Genomic DNA, 18301 nt, shown 5'->3' on the forward strand with positions numbered 1-18301 from the left:
CCGCCCCTGGAGCAATGGGGCCTGTCGTGGACGTCCCAAAGCTGAGCTGAGGGCCGGCACACGCTCGAAGGCCGAACATGGGGGGACTACAAGGGTCGAGGACCCAGCCTGTCACCCAGTCGGCTGTTGATAGAAGAATCGCAGGATTCAAAAATGCAGGAACAAAATAATAAAAAAAAAGCGAGAAAAATCGCCAGAAAAAAACTCCAGAGTCCAGGAACTCCAGAGATAGCCTTGACCTCCTGTCGTTAGGCAGAAAACAAACTGAGGCTGCTAAAGCAGGGTGTGGGTTATGCCTGGGGGAGCCACGCCCCCTGGGAGGAGCAGCATGAAGGAAAGTTTTTAACACCTTAAGTGCTGTAGAATTCTGCCTAAATCTCCTGGTAGGAAGAAGCATAACCCTAAGGTCAATGAAGGCTGTGTCCGTCTATGAACGAAAGAGAAAGACAGGGCGGTCCCTGCACAGTGTGTGGGGACCGCCCTGTCGTCCCCTGGCTCAGCGGAGATCAACGGAGCAAAACCCCGCTGAGCAAGCGAGGTTCACGGGGCGGATCATTACTGATCTGCCCCGTGTGAAAGGACCCTAAAGCAACCTCCTGAAACATGATAAACACAGGACTCTATTCCTTCATGACCAGAGTTCTTGTAGGCTACAAAACTGTGCATATATGGAGAACACAGACTACAGCAAGGGAAGAGAATAGGAGATGCAGGCTATTGAAGAGGTAAATATAATTACTATTACAGGACACTGCATCTTTTATGTTAAACTGATAAGGACCATACCTGGCTAATGTCCCTGAAAGCCGGAAATCACTGAGGGAAGACACCACTACTTCAGCAATCTCCACTTGCTTCTGGGTATTGTGCTGAGCGGCCAGCCTGACACAGGGAACGCAGGAGGTCGACATCTTAGCAAGATTGTGACTGCTTTATATTTTCTGAATGGATGAAAAGGGTTCTCCGATTGGACAGGGTGGAGAGGTGGGGTGGTGACATCACAGCACAGCGTCTACTTCAGTGAACCAGCTTCCAGGTGCATTGGCCAGGATAGGATATATACATAGTTACATTGGTCCAAGCTGAGAGGCTGAGCCGGGTGCTGGTCCAGGGACCAGACTTCCATTATGGTGACACGGACCCTGGACCGACTTCTGTGGAGTCAGAGTGGACTTCAGCCGGCTCTCTGCTGAAAACGGGTCACAGAAGTGCAAAAACGAATTGCACTCCCGTGATCCATAGAAGTACAGCCAAACAAGCTTAGGCTATACTTATTTATCCCTTTGATCATCCCTGGTGTTAACCCCTTCCCTGCTAGTGTCATTAGTACAGTAACACTGCACATGTATAGCACTGATCACTGCATTAGTGTCACTGGTTCCCCAAATAAAAAAAGAGATGTCAAAAAGGTGTCAATTTGTCTACCACAATCCTGAAAAAAAAATCTGATCGCCGCCATTACTAGTATATAAAAACAGATTTTTGGGGGTTTACCAAAAATATGTAGCAGAATACATATTGGCCTAAATTGATGAAGACATTTTATTTGTTTTACATTTTTTTTATTGGATATGTTTTATAGCAGAAAAGAAATTTTTTTTTCCCGTTTTTTGTTTATGGAGCAAAAAATAAAAACCGCAGAAGTGGATCAAATACCACCAAAAAGCGGCATAAGGGGGGGGGGGGGGGGAGGGAGGAGACAATTTTAATGGTGTATAGCGGCGCACGACCATACAATTGTCAGTTCAAGTAACAAACGCAGTGCCGATTGCAAAAATGGCCTGGTCATTAAGGGGGCTGAAGTGGTTAAACATAAATCATGCAATAAAAATAAAAAAAACACACACCCCATTAAAAAGCTGTCTTAGAAGACATGCTATCATGCAAATTCAATACGGGGGATTAGAACTGAAGGAGTTCAAAAATAACGTGAGCCAGGTATACCCATAACAGAGGACTACTCCCAGAAACCCACCTTCTCTCTTTTGGGAGCAATGGCATCCAGTTCATCAATAAAGATAATGGCGGGGGCATTCTTCTCTGCTTCCTCGAAGGCTTTGCGCAGGTTGCTTTCAGACTCACCAGCCAATTTACTCATAATCTCAGGACCTAGGATGACCAAGCATGCACAAAATCATCATTAAATATATTCATCTGCTAAGGATAGAGCATTTTTCCCCATTTTCTCACCAGATCAGTAAAGAAAATTGGGCAAAAACAGAAAATATATATATAAAAAAAAGAAGTACTAGGCCTAAAATGCACCCCCCCTGTCTGATCAAATTTCACAGAATGCACAGCTTAAAGTCGAATCTGTGTGTGTGAGATATAGAAAATTATACACATACATACATACATACACACACAGCTTCTAATGCACACTGTGAAAGGCTCAGATTTTCCTATTCTAGGATTAGGTGCAGCTGGCTACCCAGCATGCACCTCCCGATTTCACGTATGTGTAGTGAAAACTAATCACGGCCCACTGTGTTAACAGGTTGCCATAGCGATGCAGGAGGAAGTTCCCACCCTGTTGCTATGGCAACCTGTCAATCAAACAATCCGGAATGAAGCATTGCACCATTTCCGGTTGTGAAATACCGCAATGCTAGCAGTGGGGGACGCCCATTGACTCCCGAGATTGACGACACTGCTATTCCAGGAACCAATGGGCAAGCGGAAAAATGATGTGCCTCGGCTAGGATGGACGGAAGTGCAACCTTTAGCCTCTCCAAATATTGGCAATAATTGTAAATTAGGCTTAATACTTGCTTTAAGCACTGCACAATAAACTTGTATGAAAAGGAAAACATTTCTCACCATTGATGAGGAAGAAGAAGGCGCCAGTTTCATTAGCTACAGCTCGAGCAATCAGGGTTTTTCCAGTTCCTGGGGGTCCGTACAGCAGGATACCACGTGGAGGCTGTATTGTACAAGAAAGAAATGGTAATGAAATAAGGCATTTCTCTTTGTAAATAGAAAATCACAGATCGATTCTTTGATGGTTCAGAGAGCACCAATAACTACACTGTGAGCGACAGCCATCTATATGCATGACAGTGTATGTCCGAATAAAAAAAGAAAAAAAAAGGAAAGAAAAACCACATTCAGTACATCATTGAAAGTGAACGTACATTTACCCATGTTATCTCTTTACCTCTTGCCACCCAGGCCAATTATGACACTTCTCTCCTACATGTAAAAATCTTTTTTTTGCTAGAAAAGTGTTCAGAAACCCCAAACATTTTTTTAAGCATAGACCCTATGGAATAAAATTGTGGTCGTTGCAACTTTTTAGGTCACGCAGTATTTTGTGAATTAAACAAAAACCACTACTAAAATTGTCCCGATTCTTTTGCATAACGTTAAAGATTATGTTTTTACGCTGCGTAAATAGATACCCAACAGGTCACACCTTAAAATTGTGCACACTCATGGAACGGCACCAAAACGTTGGTACTTAAATCCCCAAAGGTGACGCATTAAAAAATGTTTTTACAGGTTATCTGTTTAGAGTTACAGAGGAAGTCTTTGGCTAGAATTATTGCTCTTGTTTAAACATTCGTGATGATACCTCACGTGTGGTTTGAATGGCATTTACATATGCGGGTGCAACCTATGTATGCTCGGATGCTTTTTAAAAGATTTTTTTTATTTTTGTATTACTTTTATTTTTATATTTTGACACTTTCACTTTACTTTTTTTTTGTTATCACTTTTATTCCTGTTACAAGAAATGTAAACATCCCTTGGAATAGGGCGCGACAGGTCCTCTTTACAGCGAGATCTGGGGTCCATAAGTCTCCAGACCTCGCCTCTAGACGAGAAAGCCCAAAATAAAAAAATAAAAGAGAGAAGGATCTCTGCTTCCCACCTGAGGCAACGGCAGCCTTTAAAACTACGAGGCCAGACATGACGTCAAAAGTCACACCCGGCCTCCAAAGGTCAAAGATGACCGGGGACCATCTGGTCCTTGGTCAGCTCTATGGTAAGCGGCCAACGCCAGCCAATTTATTCTCAGGCTCGCTAAATCGCACAGGCGAGCCAGTAGACGCACTGGAGGATGGCGGGAAGGCAGGCTGTCCCCTCCCGCCGCCTGTAAATACAATCAAGTGTTTAAACAGCCACTATTATTGTTTTTATGGTGCAGGGAATCACCGGCAGAAAAAGATAATGATATCTGGATTATGCCTGTAGCTGCATCCATCATTCAGATATCGCCACTCAAAGTCTGTAACGTCATGACGTTGTTGAGCGGAAAGTGGTTAAGAAAAGATAACTTGAGCCTGCCAGAAATCCAGTAAGCTCTTACAGTTTCCTGTAGTGAGAGGACAATGTTGATGCACTAAAATCCCAAGGAATATTGTCAGTCCTGCCGGAACTAGAAAACCTTCCAAATCTCATCTTTATAACGGAAAGGTGTTCTGTAATTCAGCAGGCGAGAACTCAGGCAGGGCCGACAACCCTGCTTAGGATTTCAGTGACGCATAGCCAGTGTTGTTTCCTTACTAATGACATCGGGTGCTCAATGGATTTCCGGTAGTAAAGAGAACACACGTGGAAATGGACATGTACTGCAGAGATCTCTTATTTTGCCTATATATATATATATATATATATATATTCTATGTTTTTGTATTCTCTCAGCTCAATATAGCCATTCAGCAAGTGTTCCAGAGAACCCAAACAGGACACAACTAGAAAGAAATTTCAAATACATCACTGAATGTAGGAAACTCAAAATCTGCATGCTGGAAATGTCTATATTAAAAGTATACGGCAATACCTAAACTCGTAAAATCAACATTAATTGCACAACTTCGTGTATTACCTTCACGCCAATGGCCTTAAAGAGGGCAGGGTGCCTCAGCGGGAGCTCCACCATCTCCTTGATTTGTGCCAACTGTTTTCTGCAGCCTCCGATATCGTCATAACCCACTTCATTCAGAGACTCTTCCTCATCCTGTCAGAGCAAGCATTACCAAAATTACTGCACAGTGAGGATTAAAGGAGACTGCCATAAAAAAGGTTAAAATTATTGAGCGGAGTGTTTTTATTTTTTTGCTTAAAGTGGATGTAAACCATCACATACCCAAGTGAAGTGAACAGCCTAGAGCTGGGTGATTTTCTCAAAAAAAAAAAAAAAAAAAAAAAACACACACACTATTCAAATTTTATTTTTTTATGGACACCGTGCCGGTCCCGAGGAGCTGCGGGCAAGAGTTTTTAGGCGAGAGACCGCGGCTTCGGCCTAGTCCGCGGCCTCGCCTAAAAACTCTTGCCCACAGCTCCTCAGTGTCAGACCTGGTGAAAATAAATAAATAGGTTTGCTGAAAATCTGAAATCGATTTGACCTCTCAACTCGATTTTAGATTTAAATACATTTTTTCCCCAGCCCTAGAACAGCCTCAGATGATACACAGAGATAAATCCTCCTACATAAGTTTTACATGTATATCTGCTGCCTTCAGCTTTCTACACCCTTTCAGATGTGCAGATCTTGTTAAGAATCTTTCTTCAACTGCCAGTATAACAGAGGGGTAGGTGGGGAGACTGGACTTACACTGTGTAAGAGCTGATTGGAGGAAATGACACAGATACTTATATATATCTGCCGCTGTGTAATCCAGTCTGTTCGGCCATCCATTGTAAGACAGCCCTGCCTCCTCCTCGTCTGATAGGCGGAACACCGATACAGTTTCCCAGCATCATATCAGTGTTCCTCTACCACGGACGAGGAGGCGGTGGGTCTTTCCTACAACGGACGGCTGAACAGACTGGATTATACAGACGGACGGCTGAACAGACTGGATTATACAGAGGCAGACACACGCTGTTTTACTAATAAAAGGCACGACTGCATATGGGCATTGTTTACCCAGTAGCTGCTGCATTTTTCCACCCTAGGCTTACTCGAGTCAATGTTTTCCCATTTTTTTGTGGTAAAATTAGGTGTCTCGGCTTATATTTGGGTCGGCTTATACTCGAGTATATACGATATAGATATATAAAATATCTTCCATTGACAGCACTTGTCCTACCCTCTGCAGCATGGAGCACCTCTTAAAGTACACTTTGACTTGGCATCTTACAGAGGGTGGATAAGAACACTTACCTCACGTTTAATGGGTTCTCCTTCACAGTGGATCACAGTATCTGGAGCGACTATACAGTACGGACTGGGATCTGTCTCCACCACCTTAAACTCCACGGCACGCATCCCACCTCTGACCAGAAATATGTCACCTGCCATGCAAACAAACATACTTTAATGTGAATACGGTCAACTGTACACCTAGGCAATTTTATATAGTCACGTTTGCAGCCTACACATACAATTACTAGAATATATGTGTGTGTGTGTTTTCACATTTAAAATTTACTGCCATCATATTCACCCCCTACCTATGTGAGGTATGTGATGTAGCGCATTGGGCAGACGACAGGTCCTCTTCATACAAATGGGGGTTTGTTATCTAGTAGGGTTGTAGGTACATGGGGTGGCAGTACATTTCCAGTATCATTAAAGCTGATCACGTGAAAGTCGATCACCAGCTCAAAAAAAAATTCAATACCATTGAGCTTGTAATAATCCCTTGAATACCAGGACATTTATAAACATACCTTGGTAGACATGGATTTGAACTAGGGTTGTCCCGATACCACTAAGATTGAGTACAAGTACCGATACTTTTTCCAAGTACTCGCCGATGCCAATATTTTTTTTTATGTCATGTGACAGTTGCACTAATCAGCATGAACTGGGTCATGGACTCGACTCCCCTCCACTTTATTTCTATGTCAATAAGATTTATTGACCGCCTGAATTTTATACAATATCACGTTACAGCCGTTGATTCACCTGCTGCAAATGTATGGTGAATGTCACATTTATTGCTTTATGAATGTACCCCTCTAGTTTCACAAGCTCTCTAGAAAAGCAGTCTACACCAGTTGTCATCAACCCTGTCCTCAGAGCCCACTAACAGGCCAGGTTTTGTGTAATACCTTGGGGAGATGCAGACTCGAATACTGCAATCACTGAGCAGCAAATGATATCACCTGTGATGTATTTCAGTTATCTTGCAAACCTGGCCTGTTAGTGGGCCCTGAGGACAGGAGTTGATGACCACGGTCTACAGTGTTCTCCGGACAGAACATACCTTTTCTGATGGGCCTGTAGGCCTCAAGGAAGTAAGGCTTCAGATAGACCTCAAAGAGATTTCCTGTGATTCCTTCCACTGTGTCATCGAGAGGCAAGACATGGATCCGTTTACCATACTTCACATCTGGGCATGGCTGAATGCTGACAGGAAAAAATAAATAAAAAATCATTGAGCCATAACCAACACTGCAATATATAAAGTACAACACAAGAAATAGGACATAACGTGATGGCTGCTCAAAGATTTTCCCAAACCTATTAACCTGGAGACTAAGAATTTCACACATTTTATTCTAATCTCAACATGCATTTCACTGTAACCAACTATATTTCACTATCACTGCCAACGCCGTTTTCATTCGATCATTTTTGCCTTCCATAGTTACTCCCTTCAGTGTCACCTTTATATTTAGATCCAGTGATTACAGCCTAAGACCAGCACACTCCTCTGCCACAAACTAAAGTGTAATTCAATGCAAAACTAGTTTGTTTAGTTATAGTGTGGGGGGGAAATGTTAAAACAGCCGTAAAAAAAAAAAAAAAAAAAAAAAAGGATTTTTGTACTCACCGTAAAATCCATTTCTCTGAGTTCATAGACGGACACAGCATCCTTTGACCTTCGGGTTATGTTCTTCCTACCAGGAGATTTTAGGCAGAATTCTTACAGCACTTAAGGTGTTAAAACTTTCCTTCATGCCGCTCCTCCCAGGGGGCGTGGCTCCCCCAGGCATAACCCACACCCTGCTCCAGCAGCTTCAGTTCGTAACAAGCAGTACAAACCAAGGAGGGGTGGGTGCTGTGTCCGTCTATGAACTCAGAGAAATGGATTTTACGGTGAGTACAAAAATCCTTTTTTCTCTTTCGTTCATAGACGGACACAGCATCCTTTGACCTTCGGGACGTCCCCAAGCAGTGTCAAAAAACGAGGGGTGGGAAAAATAACACAGCAAACAGGTTACACCCCAAACAAAACCGGAGTTACTCAACGGAGGAACTCCAACCTTAAACTGCCGCCTGTAACACCCTGCGGCCGAATGAGGCATCAGAAGATGCACTCACATCCACCTTATAAAACTTTGAGAAAGTGTGGACCGACGACCAGGTCGCAGCCTTACACACCTGTAACACAGAGGCTTGGTGTCAGAAAGCCCAGGAGGCTCCAATCGCCCTGGTCGAATGCGCCGTGACCCGAAAGGGAGGCGCCCGCCCCTTCAGGGCGTAGGCCTGAAGCACAACCTGTCGGATCCACCTGGAAATGGTGGCCGACGAGACTGCCAGGCCCTTACTGGGACCGGACACAGACACGAACAGCGAGTCCGACTTCCGGAACGGAGCTGTCGCCGACAAGTAAACTCGAAGGGCCCGAACCACATCTAGAGAATGTAAAACGGCTTCCTTCGGGTTCTTCGGCTGAGGACATAATGATGCAACAACAATGTCCTCGTTAATGTGAAAGGCCGAAACGACCTTCGGAAGAAAAGAAGGTCGCGGGCGCAGCACCGCCTTATCCTGATGGATGACCAAGTAGGGGGCCTTGCAAGACAAGGCCGCCAGTTCAGACACTCGTCTGATAGAGGTAATAGCTACCAGAAAGACCACCTTCTGCGACAAAGTCAGCAAGGGGATCTCCCGAATGTCCTCAAAGGGGGCACGCTGAAGCGCCGAGAGGACCAAGTTCAAGTCCCAAGAAGGTAGCGGAGGGCGCACCGGGGGGGCCACATGCCGGACCCCCTGCACAAACGTGCGAACCAAAGAGTGCGCTGCCACGGGACGCTGAAAATAAACAGCCAGAGCAGAAATCTGACTCTTGATCGTGCTCAAGGCAAGAGCCTGGTCCACTCCCCGCTGTAGGAACAGCAGGATCCGGGACACCACGTAAGTACGGGGGTGCCACTTCATCTCCTCACACATAGAGATGTATGCTTTCCATGTACGATGATAAATTTTTCGAGAAGTGGACTTCCGTGCACGCATCATGGTAGAGATTACCGGGCCCGACAGGCCCCGGTCCTTCAGTACCTGGTTCTCAACAGCCACGCCGTTAAAGCCAGTGACCGTAAAGCAGGATGGAAGATCGGACCCTGAGACAGGAGATCTTCCCTCAGAGGCAGGCGCCAGGGGGCGTCTGCCACCAGACGTACCAGGTCCGCGTACCAAGAGCGACGCGGCCAATCTGGGGCGATCAGGATCGTTGGAATCCCTTCGGCTTCCACCCTGCGCAGCAGGCGGGGTAGGAGCCTTAGAGGAGGGAAGGCGTAAATCAGGTGATATTGACCCCAGGGAGCCACTAACGTGTCTGACGCGTCTGCCCACGGGTCCCTTGACCTGGCCACAAACCGTGGTACCTTCCGATTGAGACGGGACGCCAGAAGGTCCACGTCTGGAGTGCCCCATTTTTGGCACAGGATCTGAAAAACCTCCGGGTGGAGAGACCACTCCCCTTGATCCAGAGTCGTGCGACTTAGGAAGTCGGCTTGCCAATTCAGAACTCCCGGAATGTATACCGCTGACAGGGCCGGAACGGACCTTTCGGCCCACCGAAGTATGTGAGCGACCTCCGTCGCCGCGGCCGAGCTCCTTGTGCCGCCCTGATGATTGACGTACGCCACGGCCGTGGCGTTGTCGGACTGGATCCTGACAGGACGGCCCTGCAGCTCCAGGGACCACCTGACAAGGCACAGCTTGATCGCTCGGAGCTCCAGGATATTGATCGGCAGGCGGGACTCCTCCTGAGTCCAGCGCCCCTGGGCTGACTGGGTGCCCCAGACGCCCCCCCAGCCGAAGAGGCTGGCATCCGTCGTGACCACTGTCCAGCGGCACGGAAGAAAAGACTTCCCTGACCGAAGCACCGGAGACGTCAGCCACCATGCCAGGGAAGACTTGGCCAGATGGCTCAACCGAATCTGGCGATCCAGAGAAGATGGGACCCTGTCCCATCGTGACAGAACCTCCTTCTGTAGTACCCTGGTGTGGAATTGGGCATACGGAACCGCCTCGAAGGAGGCCACCATCAGACCCAGAACCCGCATGCAGAAGCGAAGAGACGACCACTTCTGGGTCGACAACTGTCTCACTGCAGATTGCAGTTTTTCCGATGGGAGGAACACTTTTGCCTCCCCCGAATCCAAAACCAGCCCCAGGTGTTCCAGCCTCTGGGACGGAACCAACACTGATTTTTTGAGATTCAGAAGCCAGCCGAACTCCTGCAGAGTCCGACACGTGATGGACACGTCCTCCTCTAACTCTGAGCTTGAAGAAGCTCTCAGGAGAAGGTCGTCCAGGTATCCCACGATAGCGATCCCTCGCTGCCTTAGCAAGGCCAGGATCGGGGCGAGCACCTTGGTGAACACCCGTGGTGCCGACGCCAGCCCGAACGGGAGGGCCACGAATTGATAGTGGTCCTCCCCGATCGCAAAACGCAGATATCTTTGGTGGCTTGTGCAAACGGGGACATGCAGGTATGCGTCCATGATGTCCAAGGACGCCATGAAGTCCCCCTGGTGGAGGGCCGCTATGATAGAACGGACCGACTCCATCCTGAATCGCTGCACCTTGACAAAGGAGTTGAGGGCCTTTAGGTCCAGGACAGGGCGAACCCCTCCCTTCTTGGGAACCACGAACAGATTGGAGTAGAACCCCTGAAACCGTTCCAGCGAGGGAACCGGCACAACCACCCCTCTGTCCAGAAGATCCTGGACAGCCCCGGATAGGGCTAGCCGCCGATCCTGAGGAAGCTGGAGGTTGGATGGAAAAAATCTGTTTGGGGGACAAGAGAGGAACTCTATCTTGTACCCCGAGGCGACCACCTCGCAAACCCAACGGTCGGTCAGAAGAGAGTTCCACCGATCCGCGAAGTCGTGAAGCCGTCCCCCCCACCCGAGACCCGGGCGGGGGCAGACCTTCATGCGGAAGCAGGCTTGTCCGCAGGCTTGTTTGGTTTGTTAAACCAGGGGCGCTTACGCCCGGCAGCAGGGGCTTTTGCCCCTTGCGGACCTTTTCCAGCCGCGCTAGGCGCACGAAAAAAACCGCTTAGGGGTAGTAAAAGTAGGACCTTGCTTGCGGCGAGGTTCCTTACCCTTCCCCGACTGAGGGAGCAAGGTGCTCTTACCTCCAGTGGCATCCTTAATGATGTCATCCAGGGATGCCCCAAAGAGCCGTCCGCCCTTAAAGGGCAAATCCACCAAGGCCTTTTTCGAGGACTGGTCAGCCGACCAGCACTTCAGCCATATAAGGCGGCGCAGAACCACTGCGTAGACAGAAGCCCTGGAAAGCAAAGGAATCGAATCCATAGCCGCCTCACAGAGAAACTTCTGACCCTGAATCAACTGCTCAGCCAGGTCCCTAGAGGACTCGGAAGCACCCTGGACCTCCAGATCCTGCAGCAGGAGCTTCGCCCTTTCAGTTAGCGTCTGAGCAACCAGGGCGCCGGCCAGAGCCGGCCTTACCGCCGAACCCACCACCGAGAACAGGGAGCGGGCCACGGCCTCCACTCTCCTATCGGCGGGGTCCTTGAAAGCAGGAGCCCCCTCCACAGGCAACGTAGTAGCCTTACTCAGTCTGGACACAGGAGGGTCCACCGACGGAGGAGTGACCCACTTTTTTAAAAAGTCCTCCTCCAGGGGGTAACGGGTAGCAAAGCTTTTAGGAACAGTAAAAGCCTTTTGCGGTGTATCCCATTCCTTATACAACAAATTGTCCAAATAAGGAACACAAGGGAATACCTTAGCGGTACGCGGTGGTTTGCGGAATCCAAAAGGACTGACACCGCTGGTGTCTCCGCCAAATCCTCTAAATGAAGAGCCTCACGTACCGCAGTTATAAGAGCTCCAACAAATTCCTTGTCAGCAGACTCCGCAGCAGAGTCATCCTCGCTGTCCATGTGGGTTAAGCCCGCATCCTCTGACATGACAGAACCAGAAGCAGCAACAGCGTTATCCGATTCTGCGTCAGAGATATCCCCAGAAACAGCCTCTGGGGGGGGGCGCTTTTTACCCCCCAACCGAGCACTGGCAGCTTCAAACCTGGTGAGAAAAGACTCCAGGACAGCCGACACCGATTCAACAGATGTGGCAGGGGGAGGGGCGCTAAGGGTTAATTCCGGCATTGTGAGGAATGAGGGGCCTGATTCAGGCTCCATATTGCAGCTGCTGTGTCACCCCCACTGCCAATGGCAGGAAAAAAGTCCCCCACAGGTCACCTCCCGGCCGCTAGAGCACAGTCTGGGGCCCCCTGAGACTCACCACCCCCCTGGTACAGCGCGGTCTGTGAAGGACAAGTGTGTGCTGAGGAGAAGCTGCAGCGCTGCGTCTGTCCCCTCAGATGATTCGCGGTCTTTTTTCCCCGCCGAAACGGCCACTAGAGGCCGAACTAGTGCTGAAAACGGCGCCGGCCACAAGAAAATGGCCGCCGAATAATACAAGCGCGGCTCCGGCAAAATGGCCGCCGTTGCGCAGTTTTAAAAAGACAGTGTACCCAAAAATGACAGTACACCAAAACAGCACACAGCACACACAAAAATGCCCAGAATGTCCACCACAGTCCCCTGCAGTGACACAGAACAGCCCCAGCCATACCCGAGTGAAAAAAATATGAGCCCCAGGGAAAAAACCCCCTGCACAGCCGTCACCCAAAGGGGGAAGGAGGGAGAGGAATAAGGGAGAGAGGAAAGCAGGGGAAAACCCTCAGTCGACCTCCCAAGGGAAAACATTCCAGCCAGACCACTTACCTGAGTAAGGGGCCACTACTTACCTGTCCTGCGACTACCCGGCTGGAGGTATCCCAGACAGAACCAACGTCCGCGAACGGCATGGCTGTCAGCCAGACACACTGTGACAAGGCCATAGAGACCGGTCATATGTGTGCCCTAGAACCGAAGTTCCCCGGCCGCCCCTGGAGCAATGGGGCCTGTCGTGGACGTCCCAAAGCGGAGCTGAGGGCCGGCACACGCTCGAAGGCCGAACCTGGGGGGACTACAAGGGTCGAGGACCCAGCCTGTCACCCAGTCGGCTGTTGATAGAAGAATCGCAGGATTCAAAAATAAAAATAGAATAAAAAAGCGAGAAAAAAACTCGCAAAATGCAAAAAAATTTGCAAGAAAAAACTCCAGAGTCCAGGACTCCAGAGAGAGCCTGACTCTCCTGACGGTTAGGCAGAAACAAACTGAAGCTGCTAGAGCAGAGTGGGGGTTATGCCTGGGGGAGCCACGCCCCCTGGGAGGAGCGGCATGAAGGAAAGTTTTAACACCTTAAGTGCTGTAAGAATTCTGCCTAAAATCTCCTGGTAGGAAGAACATAACCCGAAGGTCAAAGGATGCTGTGTCCGTCTATGAACGAAAGAGAAAAGGGATTTTTTCTTCACTTTTTGTCCTATGGGCAACGCAGGAAGTGAGGGAAATCGCAGGATGTTTTTATTGCCATCTTTGCCCTGTTAGGAAGATTTAATTTTACTTTCTGTCCCAAAATGCACCAAATAGTGAAAATTTCCCTCTTTTACAACCAGAGGTGTCCCCGTGAGAAGATTTGACCTTGTGTTCTGGTGAAGAAGCCAAAATGTTAGAGTTCTCCTTACATTCTCTTTTAGGGCCCCATTCACACCAGAACGCAGTGCGAGAAAGGAGTGTGCCATGTGATTTTTCCACACCGCATTCGAATCCCCTGCCCTTGCAACCTGCATGTTATGTTAATGGCACCCCAAACGCAGTTTGTGGGCACCAGATTACATAGTACCTCAGTATCGTGCAATATGGTGCAGTGTGTTTTAAAAGTTATGAATGCATAACCTTTTCCGTGTTCTGGTGCACAAATGACTGGGCTGCGAAATCGCACTGTGTGTGAATCGCATGGGAAGTATGTAGTCCAGTGCAATTACAATGTGAACCGGACACACACACAGAGAGAAGGAACCCCCTTAACAACTTCCTGCACGTTTATTGTAAAACAAACATGGTATAAATTAAAACCCACAATATAACAAACACTACAATCATGATCAATGATTGTGTTTTTCAAAAAAAATAAATAAAAATAAAAAATTTGCAAACATGTTATACTTACCTGTTCTGTGCAGTGGTATTGCACAGAGCAGCCCAGATCCTCTTCTTGGGTCCCCCCACTGGTGCGCTGGGCCCCTACCCCCTTGCCAAGTGCCCCCATAGCATGCTGCTTGCTATGGGGGCACTTGTGGGTGCTTGCTCCCAAGCCCCGCTCTATTCATCCATAAGACATAAGACACAGAGCACGGCTCAGCCCCACCTCACTGGCGCTGATTGACAGCAGTGGGAGCCAATGGCGCCTCCTGCTGCATCTCATCAACCATCAGGCTCATGTATTGGGGGAGGGAGTTGGAGCGGGGTTCAGTGTTGCGCCAATCACGTATGTTCTCTTGTCCGAGGATCAAAGTACGTTCGTGATTGGCGGAACACTGAACACAGTGTTTGCTGGGAAACTGAGCCAGAGGATGAGAGAACATCCGTGATCGGCAGAACTGTGTCAGCTGGGAAACGCCCATCACGGGACCAGGAGGAGACCGCGACTTTTAAAAACAATGAATGGACAACCGCAACATGTCAAGAATTTCAGGTACACCAACTCGGGCACAGTGAGGCGTGCAATTGGGTATTGTTGACCCTCTTTTCCGCTTACAGTAGCTGCTGCATTCTCACCCTAAGCTTATACTCAAGTCAATAAGTCTACCCTTTTTTTGTGGGGAAATTAAGTACCTCAGCTTATACTCAATTAGAGAATGTATGTAATTGGCACCCCAGATGTTTTGGAACTACATTTCCCATGATGCTCATGCACTCTGCAGTGTAGTTGAGCATCATGGGAAATATAGTTCCAAAACATCTGGGGTGCCAAGGTTCGCCATCACTGATCTAGATAGATCTCTATCCACACACCTTAAAACAGAGGACCCTGTCTTATGGACTTCTATGGACCAATTAGGGCTGCAACTAACGATTATTTTCATAATCAATTAGTTGTCCGATTAATCAGTTAAGATCATTTAACGAAAATAAATAAATAAAAGGAGGCAAGGAAAGGCTGCGGCTTCAGCCTAGCTTCAGAGTGGAGGCCATCTTGGTACACCCGACAACGGCGGCCTAGGTGAGATGTGGGGAGACGGAACGTGGACATTACAGTGGAGACTATATAGGATTATGATCCGAAAAATGATCCGATCCGTGACTCTGATCCGAGGAACGATCCGAACCGTGAATTTTTTGATCCATTGCACCCCTAATGTTTAGTAACGCAATGGAGTTAAAAAGACTAAAATTAGTACAAAAAGAGCAAATAATCGCTACTGTAAGGGGTTCATTTTTTACTGTGGGACAGTGAAAGTAATATTTACAGTATTTATTTGCTCTTTTTGTACTATACAAAGGGATCATTTTAGTTTTTTGCCGACATCTTACTGGCCGATTAATCAATTATGAAAATGATCATCGATTAATTTCATAATCGATTAGTTGTCGATCGATTAGTTGTTTTGGCCCTACAATCAATGAATTTCCACAGATACGAGCATCAAATCCTATAACCAAAAAATATAACTGGTGCCCATTCCTATAAAAGGTCTATTTATGCACAGCATTAAAACCAAATACATAGTACTTTTTTTTTTTTTTTTAGGATTACAGAATTTGATGACAGAATCTGGAGCAATTTATAAGTCTGTAAGGCGTGGCTCTTTTTTTGAAGTATAACTTTATATCAAACCAAAAAACATTTTACCTTTATGTACATTATATTCCAAGGGTAATGTAGACACAGAACAATCACACACACCTAGCAAACAAAAAAAAAAAGGGACCTGTATGCAGGTAGGTAATTCTAATCAGCAGACATATGCTGCCATGACCCCATATTGTATGCAGGTAGGTAATTCTAATCAGCAGACATAACTGCTCTTAATGCTGGAGCAGCGCCTGCACTGTGGAATGCAGAACACGGCATGGTCTCCACCCCATGCACATTGCCAAGCACAGACTGATCTTACATACCAATAAACCATCAGCTTTGACCTTTTAATCCTGTCTTGTCAAGCGAGGATGACAGATCAGACAAGGCAATGTAAGATCACTTCTAATATGAATAAACATTTATGGACAGTAAGCGCTTCCATTGGCGATATAGGACAGCTGGAGTTTTGAAGATAAAATATTAATGGATTATAGCACACTCGTTTTATATGCAAGACAGCAAACACCACAAACATCAATGTCAGACTGAGTCTAGAAGAAAGCGGCTCTGGTATTTTTTTTGCGCTACAAAAAAAAAAAAAAAAAAACTGTAAAGATTTAAAGCTGTGCATTTGATTTAGTTAGTTATGAGGCCGGACTTTTCCCGGCTTCAGAGCCGCGCTCCAGCAGCTGAAATCCCAACAGCCAGTGAGAGTTTCCTTATGAAGTCTAATCTCTCTGCACAGTAGAATGGCAGTTGGAAGGAACTTGCAAAGCTGCCGGAGAAAAGTTGGGTTTCCATTGTAAAGGGAAACTAAATATGAGATTCAGGTTCACCTAAACTTATTTCAAAAGTATAAAAAAAAAAAAAAAAAAAGTTACCTGATGACATCCCCAAGCCTGACGCGCAGATTATTACGGACCACCCTGTTCATCCGGATCTTCTCATCAGAGCAAGTGTCATCAGACAGGACGATGCACACAGCTTCTCGCCTTTTCTTTCCTTTCAGAAGGACCGTGTCGCCACGGAAAAGCTGCAGCTCATCCATCTTACCCTGCAACAAAAAAGACCATCCTTTAGCTCCTGAACACTTTTGGTGTGACAAGTAGCAGGCAAATGTGTGAATGGACACCATAGAATATGGCAATTCTTTTGTTGAACATACCGTGTTTCCCCGAAAATAAGACCGGGTCTTATATTAATTTTGACTACAAAAATCACACTAGGGCTTATTTTCAGGGGATGTCTTATTTCTTTACGGTATGTACAATAATCTACATTTATTCAAATACAGTTATGTCTTCATGACGATCTTAGAGTGGTTGTAACCCCCCCCCCCCCCAAAAAAAATCCTGATCCTTTAAAGCATGATAGCCAGCACAGTGACCCGCCGTAGCTCTTCTCCACTCTGAGCACTGCAGAGGAAGGGACCACTGACGTTGAAGAGGAGAAGATCTCCAGCCGGTCACGTGAGCGCCCAGCGGCACTGTAAGTAAGGTATTTTCCAAAACAAAGTTACAAAAAGGAGACACACTGCACATTATATAATCTTTTTACAAAACGGATTATGTTTTTACGATGACTTTAACTAGGGTTTATTTTCGGGGTAGGGCTTATATTGCAGCCATCCCCAAAAATAACGCTAGGTCTTATTTTCGGGGTAGGGCTTATTTTCGGGGAAACAGGCTTCAAATCATTCAGGTTTGAACCAAGGCATGTTGCTTGGTTTCTGCACCGAAAAAAATTATTTGTAGGGAGATCCCGCTTCCTGACATGGGACCCCCATATACCACTAGAGCAGTAGTTCTCAACTCCTGTCCTCAGGGCCCACTAACAGGCCAGGTTTGCAAAATAACTGAAATACATCACATGTGATATAATTTGCTGCTCAGCGATTGCAGTATTCTAGTCTTCATCTCCTCAAGGTAATACTTAAAATCTGGCCTTCGATGAAATAATGAATCAGGCTGGGCACCCCAGAAACATAGGAACATAAAAAGGGTCATCATACAGGCCATTCCAATGACTGAATTGTCACTCGGAGGGACTAGGGGTGTGTGTGTGTGGGGGTGTGTGTGTGTGTGTGTGTGTGTGTGTGTGTGTGTGTGTTGCAGCTCTTAAAAGGGGTTGTAAAGGTAGAATTTTTATTCCTAAATAGCTTCCTTTACCTTAGTGCAGTCCTCCTTCACTTACCTCATCCTTCCATTTTGCTTTTAAATGTCCTTATTTCTTCTGAGAAATCCTCACTTCCTGTTCTTCTGTCTGTAACTCCACACAGTAATGCAAGACTTTCTCTCTGGTGTGGAGAAAGCCTCTTGAGGGGGCAAGCAGGAGGGTCAGGACGCCAACTAACACACAGCTCCTTTCTCTATCTGCAAAGTAGAGAGTGTCCCGACACTCCTGGTCACCCCCTCCCCCCTCAAGAGGCTTTCTCCGCACCAGGGAGAAAGCC

General features: G+C 47.0%; 1 protein-coding gene across 1 annotated transcript in view; it reads right to left on the reverse strand.

The window, feature by feature from the left end:
• LOC120925562 (valosin containing protein) overlaps positions 1 to 18301 on the reverse strand; it is a 68492-nt gene that overhangs the window by 27108 nt on the left and 23083 nt on the right. Inside the window, exons 3-8 of the mRNA XM_040336031.1 lie at positions 16731 to 16903; positions 7164 to 7306; positions 6116 to 6246; positions 4832 to 4963; positions 2821 to 2923; positions 1976 to 2109 (exon numbers count right to left, since the gene is read on the reverse strand). Of these exons, the coding sequence (XP_040191965.1) occupies positions 1976 to 2109; positions 2821 to 2923; positions 4832 to 4963; positions 6116 to 6246; positions 7164 to 7306; positions 16731 to 16903 (816 nt within the window). The remainder of the gene's footprint in view (positions 1 to 1975; positions 2110 to 2820; positions 2924 to 4831; positions 4964 to 6115; positions 6247 to 7163; positions 7307 to 16730; positions 16904 to 18301) is intronic.

The sequence above is a fragment of the Rana temporaria genome, chromosome 1 (genome assembly GCF_905171775.1).
Source record: "Rana temporaria chromosome 1, aRanTem1.1, whole genome shotgun sequence".
NCBI classification, from domain to species: Eukaryota; Metazoa; Chordata; class Amphibia; order Anura; family Ranidae; genus Rana; species Rana temporaria.